A 22161-nucleotide genomic window follows, 5' to 3' on the forward strand; every position below is an offset into this window, starting at 1 on the left:
TATTTCTTTTGCAGTAAAAAATATAAACATTAAAAATTTATAATTCTATTAAAATTGACTTAATATCTTTCTCTCTTTTTCAGTCTTTCTTTCAACATTTTTCTTAATCCTTGAAAATATTTTGTTACGAAAAAAAGCAAACTTACTTTAAAGCTCTGTAATAAGTGTTAAAAAAAAAAAAAACAGATAAGCCGATAAAAACAAGTTCCGGTTGCTTAATTCACGGCTTTCGGCATGAATGTGGAAGGCTATGAGAGGAGGAAAGGCGTGCGGGGCATCGAGAGTTGATTACCCGGAAACACGTTCAACAGTAGAACGTTAATTCGATCGGAAGGTGCAACCGGCGACAGGGAAACAGCTAGTTCCCCCTAGAAGAAGAGAGGAAGGAGGAAACAATGCAGTCCCTTAACTAGAAGGAAAACGGGGACTGCGAGGCGCGCGAGCGCACGGCGGCGCGGCGCTCGGAATACACACACGTACGATGCTCCGTTATGCGCATGCGTCAGGAGCAGTCCTCATCTCCGAGGACTGCAGGCCTGGCGATCAAGTATATAGTCCCGCTGGCTGGCTCGTGAGGCCCTATGGTGGGACGGTGAAGGAGGGCCAGTGGATGTTGGGAGGGGGAGCGAAGACAGTCAACGGGGTCCGCGCGCATTTTGCTCAGGTGATAGGCGACGTGGCGTGGGGGGCAAGAGAGGCGGGGATGTGGACGGGAGGAAGAGAGCGGGGGCTTACGGGGCCCGGACTACCGAGTTCACTTACTTGCGGACTCAGTAGCTCACGAGAGGCCGTACGGTTGAGTTTTCTCGATTGACGGCGCGCCCGTTCGCACGTAGTCGCTCTCGACATAACTGTAAATCCGCTGAGCGAGGATATAGTGACAGACCGCGTATGGACCTCAGCGCCGGAGCACGCGGCGGGGACCGGTCGGGGATTCAGTGTGTTTCGATCACGAGCGACACTCCAATTGCGTACCTGAGGACCGGAATCGGCTGGACCGCCGTTTAATTTATTTTATTTTATTTTTTTCCCCTCCCGAGAGGTGTCGGTGAACCTCTCGGCACGAGAGATCAGTGAACCCATCGAATTGTTCTCTGTGAGGGGGAGTCTTTGCCCGCGCGAGGGCAATAATTTCGGTAATCCGTCCGACGTTGGTGTCCGCGCTGACCCTTTTGCGGACGACAAATCGCTCGTCGGCTCCGTGAGACAAAGACACAGGGTAATGGTGAATCATCACCACCGTGACCGAGACCGCGGAGACAGGTGGATTTGATAAAAAGTTCGTCGTGACTGTTGGTTTGTTCGCCAAGTACTCTCGAGTATGACACTGTTGCGTGCGAGACGGTACTGATACACGGTGCTTCGCCTCGCTCCAGACGTGTTCTTGCAGCTTGTTGTGACCGCGATCGCGATCTTGACTTGCACCGCGGGTCAGGGCAGACGACTCGCTTACCACTTCGATGTAGTGGCGGTGACAAAGTGACAACGCTCCCGCGCGCTAGTGCATCGCTCCCGTCGACACCAGGTCACGATGCCAAAGATCTTTCTGATCAAGAACCGGCTGCATCAGCAGCAGTTGCGGCTGCTCGAGTCGCAACACCCCAGCAAGAGCCCGCCGCCCGGCAGCGGCAAGGACAGCCCGCTTGGCAGCTCGGAGCCTTTGAGTCTCATCGTCAACAAGGATCAATGTAAAGTGGTTTCCGACTAAAACGGAGCGGAACCGGCGTAATCTCGGCGAGCTCAGAGTTTTCCGCGTAATCCGTGCGTTAAATTAACGTAACGTCCATCTTTCCTTGCGCCGCGGGAAGTAGAACTCGTCGAAGTTACGTCGGTTCCAATCTCCGAATCAAATTGCTTCTGGAGTCGTCTTCTCCCTCAAGAAGGTGTTTCGACAAACCGACTGAACCGATTAGCCGTATCAGTGGCCGTATTCAGCAGACTCAACAGTTGAGTCTCGATGTTGATTCGTTGGTTCTCTAAAAGTAAGAGACAATCGCGTTCGATCGCTACTAAGCGGCTTGTTCTGCTGAATGCGCCCGATAACTGATGATACTGCATCAGGAACTGGCGATACTTCGTCAGGAGTAGTAAAATATCATCAGTTATTGGACTAGTAATCAGTTTGTTGGAACATTTTTTCTTAACCTTCTAACCTTGTGCTCAGGTTTTTCTCAACCTAAACATTTTTGGAGAATTCTCGTGCTATCAAAGTATTGTTACGTTTTTGCATTTGTATAAATAATTACTCTTGCTAAAATGTGTTAAAATATTGTAGATATTCAGAAAAATCTTTCGTTAATAATACTTTAATAGTACGAAATTGTTTTAAAAGCGTTTGGATCAAAGAAGACTCGGATACTGTTAGAAGGCTAAAGGCTGACATTTAAGAGATTAGTTAGTAGTATTAAGTTTATACATTGTCTCGATCAACAAGTTCTTTGGTCAGAGCTTTGTAGTAGCCGATATTTATAGTCAGTTTTTATTTTAAACCATCTTAAGATGCTAATAAACGGCTCTGCGATTGTTGGCATCTCAAAACAGTATTCAAGACGGTTTTAAAATACAAATCTTGGCGTCTTTCTTTTTTCAAACTCTTTAAACGTATATGAATGGATTTATTTAAAATCGGAATTCAGTCAAAATAAAGTCTCGACCTCGAGACGTTCGGGCTTTCTCTCTCTCGGTCTGCGCAGCGATAAAAATAAAATTAACATATCACTGCCGGAGCGTAATCGAATTGAACCAATTAATCCGTATATCGGATTACGGGGCGCATTATACTTTATCTGCATTGTAATTATCGATATAATCACTGCGCTCTGATCTCGCGTTACGAATTTTTTACGTATGCATCACGAGAGAGAGAGAGAGAGAGAGAGAGAGAGAGAGAGAGAGAGAAACATCTATGGAGTACATATTAAATCGCGGCGAAGACTTTCGCATATCTATACGCATTCATTACCAAGAATAAATAGAGAACGGATTAATAAGCCCCGAGACAATTATCTCCATCTTTTCGGTGCTGCGTACACAGTAATTTGATATGCCGATTATCGGATCGTTATGGAGTCGCGTAAGTCGCTGCCGTGTAAAATTAAGATAGCGATCTCGACAGGTTAATCCGTAATGTGCGGACCGTCGATAACGTTGCGGGACGATCGGAGCGCAAGTGTGCAACTCCGTGCCTTCTCTACCTCGTCGGATAACCGTGTCGTCCCTACGACGTATACCTGTCAAGAGCCAGAAAAAGCAAATAAAAGAGGGGAAAAGGAGAAAGAAAGAGGGAGAAGCGTTCCGACGTGTTACACTTCTGCCGCAGGTGCGATCGTATTTTGGGGTACAGGTGCGATTGCAATTCGTACACCTCGGGTTTCCGGGGCGTTTTATCGCGCAAACGCATTTGCGGGCCTTTTTTACTTTCGTGAATCGCATTATGCTAATTACTCGCGTGTACGTATCTTCGGCTCTCATTATACAGTCCCCGCGAATTCGACAGCTCGCCGCGATAGTCTCGCCGGCGAGACCGCTCTTTTCGATCGCGTTCGAGTAAAAAGAGAGGAGAGAGAGAGAGAGAGAAAAAGAAAAAAAAGATCGCCGGACGTTATCTTTCTTAATGGCCCGCGACACTCCTCTCGGCCGCACGTGAGCACACTTCTCTCTTCCCTCTTCGTCGTCTTAAACGCGCCCCGGTGATTCACTTGCCGCGCGTTTTCCATCGCGGCCTGACATAATCGACGCGTCGGTTACAACATGGGCAGGAAAAAACAAAGAGGAATAAAAAAAGGAGAGGAGAGAAAAAGGAAAAACTAAAAGGTTGCTCGTCGCCGCCGATCTGCCGCTCGGCGGCAGCGCCGCCGAGTAACGGCTGACCTTTGGCAGTCGGCGAACTTGTATCTGTGCACGCCACGTGCAGTTAATTATACGAGCCGCCACTTTGTGCACGAACACCGCTGCCGCCGCGCGCGATTGCATAATGACGTTTACGTCGTACGAACGGTTTCGTCGAAAACAACGGTCATCCTTCCGCGCGCGCGTCAGCCGCGCCGATGAGAAACGGTATAGTGAGTGAACGGCCGTAAAAACACAATTGCAATTTGCCCGCGTCGCGGATGTGCATGCGCGACAATTGCCTATCGGCGCAGTTGCACCGCGCCAAGGTCGCGCGCGCGGCGCTTTCGGGCTCGCGGAGCTTTCGGGAAAGGGCAACAATCGGCGCGGCGCGCGATCGGTCTCGACGAGCAGAGCTTCCCGTTTTTCCACGTTGCAAGAAGCGTTTTTACCTACGTCTCACGACCCCCTCCCTACCCCGCCCGATGCGAAATTCTTATCGTTATCGCGCGAGTCGTTACGCGTAACGTAATGACTTTTTCGTCGTTCTCAGTTGGCCGTAAAGATAAACTGAAGTTGAACTAATTGCGTGAAAATTATACGCTCGGCGAGTCGTCGTCGTCGTCACCGCCGAGTGCAGCTACATAGTTACATAATTTAACTGCTGATTTTTCGTTCTGGCCTCTATTAGACCCCGGGCGACGCGACGGTCTAGTCCCGGCCACGATCACGGGTGGTACTTTTACAACGGTATAGTGAGTAGTAGGTGGAGAAGCCGAATGTAGTCCTAAAACTGGTTTAGTGAAGTGACCGGAGCGGCTCCTCTAAATCTTTTCTCTTTTGTGTGTGCGTGTGCGTGTGTGCGTGTGCGCGCGTGTGTGTGCGTGTGCGTGCGTGCGTGCGTGCGAGTATGTGTGCGTGCGCGCGCGCGCGTTCGTTTTCTCTCTTGCTTCCCTCGTCGTTTCTCCTGCGCCCCCCCCCCTTCCCCTCCGCCTCCTCGGAGGATCACCCTATTCTTCGATTCTTGTTTTGCGTCAGGTTCCCCTACGCTCACGAGACCACGAGTGATGCGCAAAACGCGCGCGGTGTCGATGGCCTGTTATACCGGCGATCACCGCTGGCGCTGTCGCAGGTGCACCAGTGCTCTCTTTCTCTTCGCTAGCCGGTGCTCACCATTAATTATACATGTTAATTAAACATTTATATTACACGGAAGCGATTTTAGCGTCATTCCGAACCGCTCCGGCCGCTTCGGCCACTCTGTCACAATCGCCATTTTTTGTTGTTGTTTTTGGGTTTTTTTTCCTCTCGCAGGCCGCGTGACCGATGCAGCCGTTCAATTAATGCCACGGCGTCCAATTAAGTGATTCATCGCCCCTCGAATTTAACAGCTCGCGTATAAATCGACTCATTAGACGCACGTCGCTTAGAGCCCTCTCGTTCGTTGCACGGCGAGCACGGCTCGCCCGTCGCGATGATAAATATCGTTATTCTTGACTTGGAAGAAAGAAGAAGAAGAAGGAGAAGAGGAGGAAGAAGAAGATTCATTTCGATGCGCGTGCACCGTCCGTCCGTGCACCGCGAAGATCGTCGATACGTTACGTCATCTCCTCGCGTATCGCCGCGTTTACGGAGTATTAGTTTTTATTTGCATTTTCCGCGTTGCCGATCAAACGGAATCCAGATTGACGGGAGATCGTAATGCTACACCGCGCGCGCCGCTCGTATAACGTTTCCTGCGCTCGCGCTACGAGCGAGCGACGATGGAACGAACGGACGAGACGGGACGGGACGGGACGGGATGGGATGGGACAGGTCGACATGTGTGAGCGTTCCGGTGCGCCCGCCGGAGACTTCGATGCTCGCCTAAGCGATGCGTCCGTCGTAGCGCTTCGCCGTCGGGTGGGGATAACATTTTTCTCCTCCCGACGATTCTCATTCTCGAGGAATGTTCCCGCGGATATTGTATACACACGCGTAATATCTAAGGAGCGTTACATTAAAGAGATTTGTGTCTTCCTCTCTGAAAGTTTCACGTATACGAAACCACTGAATGTGATTGAATATAATTTCAAAGAATATTTAATGACGTCTGTGTTTGTGCTAGATATCTTTCGAAAAACCGTGTTCTTTCTATATGTTTCGACTGAAATAGATTTCTTTGGTTTCCAAATGTTTCGTGGAATTGCGTTTTTTTTAGCGTCGAACGCGATTCGTGTAAGTTTCTTGCGTTACTAGACGCACAAAAATTCTAAGATTTCTGTTAAGAAAAGCGATTGCTCAGTTTACTTTTTTTTTTAGTAACCGTTATTTTAAACAAAAAGTATTTTTTAATAATTGTCTTAAAATACTCTCGTCACAAATTTTTGAAATATTTATTACCATGTACTAAAAAGAAAAATTTATTCGATAAATAGTTATAAAATTATATCTAAAAAAAGTCAAAATAATCAAAATCAAGTGAATCAAATGTTTGTTTTACCTTAATGGTTTTTGATTGAAATATTGAATTACTAGGATTCAGAATATATTTAGATGCTTGATGATGAATTTATGATAGATTTGCGGATATATAAACTTATGAGGTATTCGAAATAATTTTCAAGTAATATCTGCTTAATTTAAGTAATTTTCAGCATGTATTTTTTTTATGTAAATAAGCTTATTTGAAATAAATATTACTTGTCTCAAGTAAATGAGCGTATTTTAAGTAAGATTGGGTAAGTCGGTATTCCTTTTTAATTAAATTAAACTAAAGTTAATATACGACTTACAAAATTAATTTGGTTACGTTGAAAGTGACATGAACAAAAAACCAAACTCAATTAAAAGTTACATTAAGATTAACTAAAATTAAAAGTTAATTTTGAAAAGGAACATTATTTATATTAAATCAGAAAGTCGTAATTTTTTAAAGTTATTCAGAACAATTACGGTATGAGTCAGCAAATAAATTTTTTAAATATTTTATTTGTAAATTGAAAAATAATGATTTAACAAGGAAATGTTATTTTTTATATGAGAACGTATTTTTTTCTTTTACAATTGTTGTCTTTTTTTACATAGATAAATTTTTAATTTGGGGGGAAAAAGTTAAAGTTTATGTGTTTTACAAAACTAAAGGTTAAGAGTAAAGAATTTTTCAACTTTATTATTTAATCTTTTAAATAGTTACAACCTAGAATTTAAAACTATATTAACAAGAAAAGGTATAAATTATTTATAAAGATAACCGTTATTTAAAAGAAAAAGAAGAATTGAGCAATCGCTTTGTTATGTCATTAGAATGACATATTTTTCCGCGTGTGTAACTATTAAAATATTTTCTCCGCGTCTTTCGGAAAACTATCTTTTCTCGCGAGATCGAACGGACGTAATTTTCCCGTCATTCGTCGTAATTTTCCTCCAAGTTTCTAATAAGTTTCTCTTATTCCTTCTCAACGCGTTCAATCATCAATACAGGTACGTGTAATACATACAGAACCGACTTACGCGCAGCATAACTGTCCCATGATCGCGCGAACTTGGACGTGTCTCTTATGGATTCATGGCCGCGGCCTTAAAAAGGCGCGGTAAGGTACAACAGGCTACTCTTATCGCGAATGTTGATGAGTTTCGTAGCTGGTATTTGGCGTATCTGTTAGGCAATCGAGTGACTCCCGTTAGAGCCGTAGGAACCTTCGGTTTCGCGCGGGAGTTGCGCAACGCGACTCATGCCCGCTGTCAGTGATCTCCGTGACGACGGCCAAGGCGATCGTGCCGGCATTAGAATCTCGTCGTCGGCGAGGAAACGGTGGGGAATGGATTGGAAGGACGTAGGCCGCGACCGCGAGAGAGTCACTGACTAGAAATTCTCAACGCCGAGTGTAATACGGGACTCTCCTCGCATTCCCCCGGCGATCTTATCGAGAAACGACTGAATTCACGCGGGGTCTACTATTAAATTTTGGAACCCTTGCTCCCGCACGACCTTCCCTCACCCTAAATATGTACCGCGTAAACTAGAAAAGCGTGTGTATCTCATAAATTATTTATACATTTCTATTCAAATATAGAAGAGTATTCTATTAATCTATTCGGAATATCTTAATGTTGGATGGCGCAATGTGCTAATTTAATTTTTGTGTGACTACTTTGTGCTTGATGAGAAGAGGGATATCGTATTTAGAAATTTATTCCGCAAAAGACGCGCGTGATATTTTTAAATAATAAATCAGATAAATTAATATCTTTTGCGTATTACATTAACTCAATTAAGAGTTACGTTGAGATTAAATTAACTCAAGTTAAATTAAATGTTAATTGTGAAAAGCGTCATTCACACATTAAATTAGAAATTCGTGACTTTTAAAATTAAATTACTCAAAGCAATTATAATGTAGGTTATCAAACAACTTTAATACTTTATTTGTAAATTAACTTTGTATGAAATAACGAAATATTGTTTTCATGCGGAAATGTATTTCTTTTCATAATCTTTTTTTACGTAGATAAATTTTATTTGTAACTTTTTAATAATTTAACTAAATTAAGTTATTAACTTTTATCTTTTTAACTAGTTACTACTCGACGTTACACACTGGATGCCAGTAAGATGAGATGAATCTCTTTACTTTATCTAGCGAACGCTCGACAATTAAGACAAGCTGGAAGTTACAAGCGGGTTTTCCGAGAACCGCTTACATTTCCCGATCGCGCGAAACCATTTTAATAATTCTTACGGCCGGATGCGCGAGACTTGCACATTTTTCATTTTCTAACGCGACGTACTACTTTCAGCGGGCGTCACGCAACTCTTTCTCGGATTACTTATCCGCGCTTACTTATACGATCCTCGCTAACCACTAGAATTTTAGAATGCGTCGTTTCGAGCCGGTTGTACCTCGTCTTCGCAACGTCACTCTGTACGAAGCCTTGCGGCGACGCGGTGCGTTTTATGCAATTGCGGTGCGACGCACGCTCATTCCACTTTAGCCGACGGCCGCGCCAAAAGAGGATCGCACTGTCGCCGTGCGTGTGGAATGCGTTAAATTCGATGCGACGAAGGGAGCTAGCAGGGCCGGCGCGAACACTCGCGTAAAACTGGACGTTATGAAACTCGGAGGTAGAACGGTGTTGCGATCGCCGCACAAAAAGAAAAAGAAAAAAAAAATAAAAGCCAAAGGCGGCAGGAAGCTAAAATATTGCAATGTGCTACTCCCTAATTAACGTTTAACAGTAAAATAAATTGAAATACGCATGTAAATTATGTAAAGTGTAAATCATTACGAATACTAATGAAAAGAAATATCACTAATAGTGAAATCAAGAATATATGAAATGTAGCCTGGCCTGGCGTAAAAAGTGGCGGTAGATAAAATTTAAAAAATTTATTAGAAGAGATGAACTATTGTGTATATAAAAAAAAAGATTAGATTGTAATTCAAAAGTATTTTCAATTTTAATTTTAAGTCTTCTTATTTCTAAGAGCTTAAAATTAAAAATACGTCCTGATTTTTTATTTTATTTTATACATACACAGTAGTTTCTATATTTTATTTTTAAGCAATAGCATCTATTCTAACAGATTTTTTAAATTTTATTTTTGTGATTTTTACTTGCGAGACATTCTTTATTTTATTGTTATTTGTTTATATTTTTTTTATTAGCTTTTATAATATAATTTATTATATACTTGATTTATATTTTACTTGCATTTTTTTATTTGCATGTGTATTTAATTTATTTTATTATTAAATATTTTTTAGGGAATATAATACGTTGCAATATTAGTTTTGACCATCTCGTTTTGTTTTTTTACCTTTTGTGTGCTGTACCAAACGCGTTTGTTCATTACAATCGTGCATTTTAAAACATGTTCGTCAGAGTCATGCTACATTTCCAGTATTTTCATTCGAGTTACATGTATGTTCAATTAAGGGAATAATAACTGCGATGTCTTTTCATATGAAATTAACATACACCATGCACACCGCGTTCTGAAAAAAATTTTTTTGATTGTTGAATTAATAAAAATTAATTTCTGTTTTCATATGAATGTTACGATTGAGGTAAATCAATTTTTCTCATAAAATTGAAATTTTCTCAATTAAAAAAATGTCCAGTCCTTATATCAGTGTGAATTCCCGGAGATTCTAACAAATTCTATTAATCTTCAAATATGAAAATCAATTATGTTACTTAATAGCTTTTAAGTAAAAAAATTAAATTTTGTTAGAATAAAATAATTAAAATTAATTTCTGGCATTTTTAATAATGCCATAATTAAGAAAAATTAATTTAAAAAATTGAAATTATTTTAATGTAAAAGATGTTTTGCCAATTACAACAGTTTAAATTCTCAGAAATTCGAACAAATTCTATTAACTTTCAAATATCAAAGTCAAAACTTTTCAAATGGGACCAATCATTTTACGTAATAGCGTTCTACTGAATGTAAATTGAAAGCCTGACTTTTAGCCTTGACATTTTGATACCTGTTAGGCATTAATTGGGTAACTGTGTATACATGGAAACGACGTGAACTAAATTGGATCGTGATTATGCGATCCCAAGGTGGAAAGCAAGTGAGAGATTTTACTGGCACAGTGACGACTATAAAAAAATAAAAAAGATTCCGACACAAGATTTCGTTTTAGGTGTGCGAGAAGAAAAAAAGAAATATTTGCTTGAAAGAGACGCCGTTAACGCGCATCATACGTATGTACCGCGTGCTATAGATAAATACTGTTACATCCAGTGCACATACGAGCTTTAACTGTCGTTGACACGCAGGTAATCGCGCTCAGTGACGCGCACCTGTTGCAAAGGCTAGTACACCAGGATGTGCAGTCATTGCGACGAATTACAATGCATCGCCCGTAAGCCTCGCGATGCGTGCATGCATGTCTAATCGCGCACATAGGCGCGCGCGCGCGTATGTGCATGCGTGCGTGCGTGTGTGCGTGTCCGTTCGCACATAGGGGTACGGGTCTTCGCGGTACCGTGACGTACGTTGAAAAAGAAGGCGTGAAATTAAATAGCCGACAAATTCTATACGTTCCTTTTCACGTACAGTTATCAAACATTAGACACGCCACAGAAACGTAACTAATTTATTTCGATTTTTATTTGGGCACTAAGACTTCATTAATTCGCGAGGAAGCGATTTTGGTGTGCAATTTCTTTTCAATTAAGCCATGCACTCTTTAAATCTCGTAGAGTGAAACGTCTAGAAGAGTGAAAATTGGGTTTGTGCAATTTTGAATGACTGTCTACCAGTATTTGCCGTTAACTATATAAAATTATTTAGATAATCATTTAGATAAATAAATACCTTTTTATTTTTATCTATATTATTCTGATAATAATTACTAGACGTATATTATTTTTATCTTAGATTTAAAAAAAGTGTTATTTCTTACAAATTATTTGAAAAATTATAAATTGAAAAATTTTTACGAGAGGAATTTGATCAGTCATTTGATATGTTGTGTAACACATTTTTTCTATTTTTCTATTTTTTTAACTTTGATTTTAATTAGCATATTGATTTCAAAGAGGTCTACTATTGTCAGATTAAATTATTTGAAAGATTTTTTTGTTTTTAAAAGAATTAGGATTTGGAAATAAGAATATAAACGAATTGTTTTGCTCAATAGTGATATTGTCTAAAAACTTATCTGGACAAAAAAACCATGTATAATTTTATCTTTAATTTAGAAATTAAGTTAAAATTAAATCACCATTATCTCATCTAAAATATTTACACGTAACTCATCTTATCTTCATCTAGATAATTTGAAGTTTTCTAGGCGCAAAACTTTTTCACTCTACGTGATGATTTAAAAGGCCGTTTTTCTCCAAATTCTCGATTGTATTCTCAGAAGATTACCATTCGGAAAATTCGTCTTTCCATACGTGTGTGATAAGTGTCACTTTGGAGTGCGGACGCCCGCTGCGCGTTTCGGATAAAAAATATTCGTGAGGTTCAAACGTTTCCAACGTGAGTACGTCCCTGCGGCTTGACGCAAATCTTGCGGAACACCCCGCAGACACGTACGCCGAGGTTCGCCGCTGGTTGAAACGACACCGGACTTCTCGTCGCGCGCGGGAGAACAGGTTCGAGTCGTCGTCGTCGTCGTCGTCGTCGTCGAAAGCGCCGCGAGCAGGTACACTTCGATGGGTACGCCATCGTCATCATTGTCGTGTGGCTGGTGCACGCACACACACACACACACACACACACACGCACGCACACACACACACACACACACCACACACGCACGCACGCACACACACACGCACACACACGCACGCACACGCACGCACACACACATACACGCATACTCGATACACAGAGGATGATGAGTGTACTGCGGCGGCGGCGGCGGCGGCGGCAACTAATGGCGCAAGAGGGCCGTGACCGAAATTCTTTCCGAGCAAGGGGGCCAAGTGCAAAAGAAAAGATCGTTTAGTGCGATAAATCGCGCTCTACACTAGGCGCTAGCGAATCGACGCGATCGTTTCGCGACGGTGAATTATCGCGAGCGTGGCTATTACAGCGTAATAGCCACGTCGAGCGCTACTCTCATCGAGCGCCGTGGGAAATAATAATCGTCACATTGTAATCCCGATGCCGATTACCGCGAGCGTGGGCAGAACCACGCACGAGCGCGAAAGTTTCTTCTCCCTCGCCTCGATGACGAAATTCACTTGAATCGCAACGTTCCTGGTTTCGCAATTTTTCACTCTTTAATTACTTTGCAGCCTCTCTCCACGAGCCTCTACTTGTTTATCGTAAGAATTGCGATTTTATTCTCGCCCGGGTTCCCAATGATTTGGAAACAAAGCGAAGTCGCAGGTCGTCACTTTCGGACTTTCTTCAAGTATTAAGCTGGCGCGACAGGCTTGTATTAAGATTTGATTTTTATCGGATATACAGTACCGTAAATAAAATTTGGAAATTGATGTTTAATATTCCAAACGAACTATATACATATGAAAGTGGTGTGGATAAGGTTATATTTTTATTCAATAACATTTTTATAGTTTACTTACTCTACTTTTATTATTAAAAATTAAACTATTTTTACAACATCCAAAAAAATCTCGATGTTTTTGTATAAGTACTTTAAGTATATTCAAGATGATTTATACAAAATTTTATTGTGATTGTAAAAATAAATTTTGTTTATTTCTACAGAACTAATCTCTTCATCGCAATGAAACTTTACGTAAATCGTCTTGATCATATTTAAAGTATTTACAACTAGTAAAAAAATGCAGATTTTTTTATTATTTCTTATTTTATTATTTCATCATTAATTATATTTTTATTAGAGCGTATGTCTATTTCTTATTGAAATAATTCTTTATTTAGATAGAAAAACGCTGTCAAATGTTTTTCTTCCACTTTTAAACGCAACATGTAAAACGATCTGTAATTTTTTCGTAATATGTCGAATTTCTTGAGAAAATCGTTGAATTTTAAAAATGTTAACGTAATCAAAACCAGAGAGAGAGAGAGAGAGAGTTTACATCACACAAGACTGAATATATTTTTATTTAAAGAGAAGAAATTTCTCAGTTTCTCCTTTAATGAATTTTAATTGTTTTTTTATTCTAATTAATGCGATTGCTCGATAGGAAGAAACGACTGACCTTTCGCGTAAATCTGATAAATAATTTCGAACTTTGTTCCCGCACAGTTGCACGAGCACTATTATTTCCAAATGATGGCGCAGTCCGCGGTCTAGCGCTCCAACAACAGGCAAACCGAATGACACCGCTCAGTCGCGACGATTTTGCCACGGTCTCTGATCCCGGTCTCTGATCCCGTCTATCTGTTTGAAAAAAAAAAAAATCTCGATTGAAATACCACGAATGAGACCGCCAAGATGGTTTTTACCGCCGCCATTTTCCCGGCTATACTAATTACAGGGGAATGAAATTATACCGGCGGCCGCTGGCTTATAAATTAAATATCCTAGCCTTTAAACGAAACCGATCACAGATGCGATTAACACGATCATCGATTTAATCGCTTTCCCACTTCGATAAGTATAAGCCGATATTACGCTCGTTTACTTAGATGCATTTATAATTTGATTTATCGCGTTTATTAATCTTCGATTCTTCACGTTTCTCGGATGAGACTTAAATCGATTTATAATTTCTTGAGATAATTGGACGCTTATTATGCAATACGGACGCAAAAACGGCGTTATACAACCGACATTGAATTATGCGACATAACAGTTGCATATCCACTTGAAATCGCAAGATAATGATGACGCGTATACAGTAATAGTGTCCCATAGTAGGAGACTGGTTGTCGCGGTTTTTTTTTCGTTGTTCTTGCAAAACGGCTATCGGCAGGGTTCGATAAGTTAATATATTTTTTTAACTAAATCAAGTTAAAGTTAATGATTTTTAAAAGTGATTTAGTTACGTTGGAAGTTATATGAACAAAAAACCAATTCGGTGAAAAGTTACGTTAAAATTAAATTAAAAAATAATTTTAAAAAGCATTGTTCATATTAAATCAGAAATTATAATTTTTTAAAGTTAGATTACTCAAAATGATTGTAACATGGATCATCAAACAAATTTTTAATATTTTATTTATAAATTAAATTTAGGTGAAATAACAAAAAATTGTTTTTTTTTATATATTGGAGTGTATTTATCTTTTGTCGTCGTATTTTTCTTTTTTTACACGGATGAATTTTTAATTTAGGAAAATAATTAATAATATTAAAGTTTGTGTTTTAGAAAATAACTAGTTAAAGTTAAAAATTAAATCATTTGAAATTAACTCATTGTTAGTTAAAAGTTGTTAACTTTTTAACTCAATATAGTACGCACCAAAAAAAATTTAATATTTTACTTGTAAATTAAGTTTATATGAAACAACAAAGAAATATTGTATTTTTTTCTTTAACATAAATTTTTAGAAATAATCAGTTAAAGGTAAAAATTAATTTAAGTTAAAGGTTTTAACATTTTAACTTTATTAAACTTTTAAATTTTTTAACTAATTACCCACTACTCAACCCCGATTATCGTGGAGACTTTTCCGGGAAACTGCCAGACAATTCGAACAATTTCATTGTGTAAGGGTAATTGCGGCGTGTGTACAAAAGTTCTTGATGGATGCGACTTTTAATTTCGTGAACATCATGTAATAATAATTTCCCGTGTCTCGAAAAACACTCTGAAAATTTTAATTTGAATACCAAGATATTTTCTCGTAATCATGAAGTGGAAATAAAAATTTCCAATAGCGCGGGGAATTTTCCGCGGGGATTTTCTCGGTCACTGCAAACATTTGCAAAAAACAATACGACCGGGAGATACGTATCAGGCAGTGACGATTCACTTCGTCACATTTCACGGTGGTGTATCGGTGTCACGTTACCGATACTTAAACAGAAATACCGACACTTTCGTTCAATCCCCAAGAGTCAGTGTCTCGACGCATTGTGCGATCTGCGGCGGCATCAACGACGACGACACGCTCGACCGGCTACGGTTGGAATTGCACCGGTCGGTCTTCTCCCACAGCACCGATCTCCTTGTTTCCTTACCCTTCCCCTCGTTCCTGACTCGCTGACGTAAAATGCAGCGATTTTTTCGTTCGCGACTTTTCACCGAGAGCCAAGGTCGAGCGGGAAACGTCATCGTCATCGTCATCGTCATCGTCGTCGTCCGCTAACGCCTCGATCTTCCGCTTGACTATAGAAAAGACTCTCTGAAGCGTGGCGGTTACCAGGCTCGTGTAGATGTGTTTATGGGTATATGCGTGGGTCTCATATCTTCTTAGGAAGCGCGGAAGAACTCGTGTATACGCGATTCGATGCATTCGTTCCGTTGACACGGACGATCGCGCTGGCAGCAGGAATCGCGAGGGAAAACGCGATCGTGCGTGCGATCGGCGCGAATGATTCCGTTTTGCGATTGTCGAAACTGATAAAAGAGGGACGCGCGTGCAACTTCGGAACGACAAATTACAAGCCGGGCCGACAATTTGCTCCAAAATTCACGTCCGCGAAGCGTCGCGCTGAAAGATTTCCTCGATCCTCGAGATAGCATAAATTAAGCAGTGAATTGTGCACGCACGGTTGTGTGGCGTCAGTGCTGCGAGGAAAAAAAAAACTCGTGCCGATTCAAAATGAAAATCTGAGCATTGTCGATATCGAGGCATTCGATGAAGAAAAAAACGATTTCGCTGAAGAAATACCTAAAAATTTAGCTAGCTACAGATCTGAAAGTAATTTTATTGGGTCATTAAAATAATTACGATGGACGTTTCAGGCACGATGTGCAGTGCTGCGAAAAGTTTGGACTTTCTAAGCAACGAGCTTAAACGTTCTACACAGAAAAAAAAGTTAATATGAAATCAACAATTTAAAAATCAACAATTGTTTCATATATAAGCAAGAATATGAAATCTTCTTGGAAGAATTTATAATCTTAAACTGACTTAATTTGCTTACATGAAGAAAATTTTTCTCCTCATGTAAGAAAATTATGTCTGTTTTTTTGTGTACATAATTAATTTGACGATCTAACAAAATTATCTTTAGATCTGTATCTGGCTAAGCTTTTAGATATTTTAACACAAACTGGATTATATTGAAACGATACGATTTAAAAAATTGCATTGAATGTTTAACTTGGTTACTCAAAATTTTAATATAAATTAATTATAATATAAATTAATTAAACAAATTTTTGATATTTTACTTGTAAATTAAGTTTATACGAAATAACGAAAAAATATTTTACATATAGGAATGTACTTTTTCTTTTATAAGTGCTTAGATAGATTCTTTTTACATAGATTTTTTTAACTTAGGAAAAAAAGTTAAAGTTACGTGTTTTGAAAATAATTAGTTGAAGTTAAAAATTAAATCATTTGAAATTAACAATGTTAAGTTAAAAGTTATTCACTTTTTAACTTTATCATTTAACTTTTAATCTTTTAATTAGTTATTAATCAATTGATTGTCGTGGAGATTGATAAGAGCGTCAAAACTGTTTGCAGCAACATTATCATGCTTGGGAGTCCTACACAATTGTTTCGATAGTCTAACGTAAAATTATTTTCTGATCTGTATTAATTGTATCTAGTTGAGTTTTTAGATGCTGCAGTAAAATTATTCTTTCCGTGTAGAAAATATTGATTGAAACAATGCCGGTCGTAAAATAATTTTCCACACTTATAGACAGTAAATAACAGCATTCTATTATCTTCTTTGAATTTCATACAAAGTTACACACGTGTAAGAAAAGTATATAAAGTAATGTGAATAAGTGTAAAAATTGCATTTATCACGTGTATGCATCTCGAATACAAATCGTGCGATTTTTACACTTGCTCGCGTAATTTTTTGTGAATGTGAGAAAGAGCATGAGAATAGCGTAAAAAAAAACCTGTAAAATTATACAAACAGTAAATGTAAAAATCACACAAAAATATAAACAATTACACACAAATCATAAGATTTGCATAAAATTTATACATTTTTCACAATATTCAGAAATTCCAGATGTCGACGATATTCAAATCATCTCACTGGTTCTTTAAAGGTTTTTTTATTACAGTACAAAAAACGATTCCAACCCTTAGTATTAAGTTAAAACGAAAATTCTATTTAACAATTATTGTTTCGCGTATATAATTTTATTGTCTTTAAAGAATTTAATAGACTTAAATTTCATCAAAATATTTTTTTATCTTTTCATTTCAGTGTTATAAGAGTCATTTAAAGAGCACAATACAATTGTTTCGATAACAATAGTATTGAAAAATTCTAATTATTGTTTTTTGTTCAATATTTTTCCCTTTCAACTCACGAAAATTATTACTGAATAATGAGAATATATTTTTCTTCCTGAACCTCTACACAAAATGCTTCGGGTAAGCACGTTATTATGTCCATTTAACGTTACATAATCTCATTTCAATATCAAACATTTCGAAAACAAAGATACTCTCAAAATAAGAATATTCTTTTCTTCCGCGCATCTCTCGCAGATTCGTACACGTTAATTCCTAATTAATCACGACTACGACATGCGACATTTGTAATACCTGTCGAAAAGGTCGCGTTACTTTAACGCGATCTCGTTTGGCATCAGGAGAGGAGTCGCATTTCGCCGGCTGCTGCGCGAAACGCAGATTGCTCCGAACATGGAAGCGCGCGGATTTCTCGCGCAAGGTGGAGGAAACACACGCGCGCGCGTGCTCGCTCGCACGCACCGCACGTGCTCATTACGTAAAGCGACCAAGTGGCCGCGTATACGGTGTCACCTTGCTGTCCGCGCGCGACGACGACGACCCACGCACGGTACCGCTACGCAAACGCCACGCAGATACCGCGCGCGTGGAGGCTCGGCGCGCGCGCGCGCGCGTTTGCGCTCGCGCGATACCGTGCATACGGGATGTCGCGGCGGCACTTTCTCGCGATCGCGGGGCTCGCCTCGATTCGGATTCCGGGGCGGGGTATCTTTCCCGCCGCGTCCTTGCCCGGAATTTCTTTTGCGCGCCCAGAAGCGCGCCGATTCGACGTTCGACTAACGAGGGGCCGCGTCCTTCGCGGAGCGTGCTATCAGCGCGATCGCGCGTCTTCAGCCTTACGCCTAACGCTCGAAAAGGATACAATAACAGTGCTGATAGTGCGCTCTCCGAAAACAGTCTAAGACTGGGCTCGAAGAGCACGTTATCGGCAAGAGCACGTTATCGGCAACTATTGTGTCATTCCATCCTTATTTTACGTCTAATGACCGATAAAGATGGAATGACGGAAGAGCGATGATAGCGCGCTCTTCGAACGCAGCCTGAGATGACGCGTTGATACGAATGGTTCGCGAAAGGGGAGAAAGGGCAGAAAGGAATTCAGCGAGTAAAAAGGAAGCGCGCGAAGTAGCTTGACGAAGCTTTGTAGGAAGATATCTCATAGAACACGGATGTACAAGTGTCGGCGAACGTGGCACGTCCTTTTCTGCAGGCTCGACGGGAAAAAAAAGAAAAATGAATGAATCGAGACGTTTAAGGGGAACGTCTCGAGATCGAAGCGCGAGATTCGAGAAAATCTGCCGTGCATAAAGGCAGCCTGGGTCGCGACCGGGTTCAGGCGGAGATCCTGTTGCGAGTGTTTGCCTCTCCGCCGGTGCATCGTCAACATCGTCGGGCCTTACGCCTTCGCTGCCCGTTGTAATATCTGCTCGATCGAACGAAACGGCGCGGCTTAGCCGACCTACTTACGGCCGACCGCTCCCTGCTCTCGAGTGTCCTTTTTTCAGGTTTTTCCTTTCCTTTCCTTTTGGTTAACAACACACGCATACACACAAACACACACACACACACACACACACACACACACACACACGAACATACACGCACACAAACACACACACACACACACCGCGACGCGGCAACGCGCGCCTTCGCCATTTACGCCGCCACATTTATCGCGCTTATCTGCATTCAGACCAGAAACAATGTGTCGGATGATGAAGTAATCGACGCGTTGCATTATATATACATATATATATAATGTATATAACATTTTGCGCGCGGGATTTACGGGTCGCCGTAAACGTCAAAGGCGGGTGTTTTATCGCCGGTCTTGAGAAACCGCCAGTAAACGTTGATAGCTGAAGACTCAGACTCGTGTATTATATCTGTGACCGTACATCCTTTATTGTAAAGAACAGCTTTATTTCAGACAGCTGTCGTTTTTACATTCATTTATACTTTTTCAAAACCTTAAGAGCGAATTTTTATGGAAACAACCGACACAAATTTAATTTCGTGCAAAGATGGTACTAGCTGTCTGTCGCTACCAGAGAAAGTTGCTACTGTTGTCTGTTGAGGGTGCTGTCTTCTGTCACCAATTTCCGGTTACGTTAATTGATGATTAAATCATCACCGTTACCAACGTGAGAATTGCGATGTAATTACTCAAACGGGAATACGAACCACTCGATTTCAAGTGTTCGACAGACCAATGTTGATCCAATATTGCGATATTTTGGCATATTTTGGGATAATAAGTCACATGCAGTATCGATCATCACCGTCGTACCTGAATTATAATTTAATACTTTTTAGTACTGTAAATATCAGAAATGCTCTCCGAACCGATATAGTGACGTCAAATGCGATTCTTTGCGGAATTAAGTTAAACGGAATGTGACTATTTTACTTTGACCTGGCGCCGCGAGTAACGAATTCTTCGCACGAACGTCGAGCGGTGTGATGCGCGACGACAGAGGCAGAGTGCGGGATACAGAAGTCACGCGGCCTCGGGGATAGATTCGACAAGCGCCTCCTCAGCCGTAATGGCAACGACCTCGAGGCCTCGTATAGATCAGGAAGTGTACTCCGCTCGTTCCAGCACGCGCTCCCCGGGTTTCGCGTTGAGAATTGTGAGGATTCAGTCGTTGCGTCCGAGCCCGGGCATCGATCTTCTCCGCTCGATCGCTCTCGAGGCACTCCGTTCCGCGGGCGAGCGCATTCGTCTCAACACCCTTTCGTGCCGGTTGGCAACTATAATCGTCGTCTATCCAAGGGAGCCTAGTCGACGTCTTTGAAACGTTTTTTAACGACGTGATATATCTCGCGTCTCCCGTTTATATCGTCTCATATTTTATATCGAATGTTTCTATATTTCAGCGTCAAGAGATGCTTATTGATTATGAGAACGAGAAAAATAATCGTTCAACGATAATTATTTGAAGTAGACCGTTTAAGTGCAATCACACAAATGACTGAAGAAGCGTCAACTGCGGTCGAGGCTGGAACTCGGCGCTTAATGCCACTTTGTGTGCAAATCGCAAATATAATACGTTTTTCTGCTTTTATAAACACCTATGATGGTCTTGAAAAACGCAGTCATAAACTGAAGTTAAGAGTAACATCATAAATTAAAATGCTCGTTCAATTTAACATTGATGCTACGCAGAAAGAACGGTTTTGTTTGAAGTATCCGAGCATTTAGCTGGATACACAGATCTGAAAATAATTTTATTGGGCCAGCGAAATAAGGAAAATAATGAAAGAAGTTCAAGGGTGCACGCGATGAGCGATGCTGTAAAAAATTTCAACACTCCAGCAATTGAGTATGAGAGTCCAACATAATCATTGTGATGGCTGTATCCAATTAAATTTTTAGATACTTTAGCAAATTCGTTCGTTCCGTGTACCAGCCTTAAAAAGAAAAAAATCGAAAATAATTTATCGTGGAAAATATTATTCCAGCCAGTAGCGGGACTCCGTAACTCTTAACGATAATATCGTTACGGCATCGTTACGGTATCATTGTGCAGCTTTCTTATTATATACAATATCTGCGCAACGATAGTATAACACGATACCGCGATACTATCGTTAAGAGCTACAGAATTTCGGTGCTGGAACTCCCTCATTGCGTGACGGGAAAATAATTGCTTTTTTTTTTATAAATAATTAATGTGAAAGCACTTATAATCTTTCGCCGATTTCTCTGGATAGATATATTGTAATTAGGAAGCATACGAAGGGGGTGAATTTATCGTTAATTACAAAGCCGATTCGGATTGTGGTGGATCGCGTCTCGGGTCTCGATTTACAGGAATTTCCTCGCCGTCCCGAGATCCCCTCGGTCGATCTCTCCTCCACCTCCTCCTCTTTCTTCTCCTCCTCCACGTCTTCTTCGCTCCGCGAGCAAGCCCGTTCCTCTCGATTCCGACTCGATGTACCGGTTCTCATTTCATTTTCTTTCTCTTTCTCGCCGTCCGAAGGGGAAAGAGAAGCGAAAGGAAAAATGAGAAAGAGAGACAGCGGCGGAGAAACGGGGTACAAGCGGAGGGAACCGGACGGGGAGCGAGCACGGGATGGGGGAGCGAGAAAGAGACAGAGAGCAGGCAGAGGCGTACATCGGTACCCCGGTCACGACGATTGCGCCGCAGGTATTTATAGCGCGGCCGAACCTGTTAGGGGGATTTGGTTAGAGGAACTCACGCACGCACGCACGCACGCACGCACGCACGCACGCGTGCAAGCGGCGCGCGGTTCTCGCCACCGAAGGTTGCCCGACGAACGGAACCGCCATTTTGGTGCCTCGCCGTGACGGCCGCTGCCGTGCTGGCTGTTACCTTCGGGGGTTCGGACCGTGACGCAAGCGATTGCGCAAAAGATGTCGTTAGGCGCCTCGTCTAACTCGTAATTTCGAGGTCGGGATCGCCGCCGGTTGATTTCGAGCTCAGGGACGAGCTTTCGAGAAGATCGAGAAAAGACCGTCCTCCCTGCGAACGCCCGCGGGGACGTGGGGATTTAAATTCTTCGCCTACTTTAAATGTCGT

The 22161-nt window shown here is 41.1% G+C and overlaps 1 protein-coding gene across 1 annotated transcript in view; it reads left to right on the top strand.

Moving 5' to 3' along the window:
- Positions 1-760: 760 nt before the first annotated feature.
- LOC105203435 (transcriptional regulator ovo) overlaps positions 761-22161 on the top strand; it is a 37135-nt gene continuing 15734 nt past the window's right edge. The window contains 1 exon segment of the mRNA XM_026136945.2: positions 761-1688. Within this exon segment, the coding sequence (XP_025992730.2) occupies positions 1532-1688 (157 nt within the window). The 5' untranslated portion in view covers positions 761-1531.

Source organism: Solenopsis invicta, chromosome 4 (assembly GCF_016802725.1).
Source record: "Solenopsis invicta isolate M01_SB chromosome 4, UNIL_Sinv_3.0, whole genome shotgun sequence".
Classification (NCBI taxonomy): domain Eukaryota; kingdom Metazoa; phylum Arthropoda; class Insecta; order Hymenoptera; family Formicidae; genus Solenopsis; species Solenopsis invicta.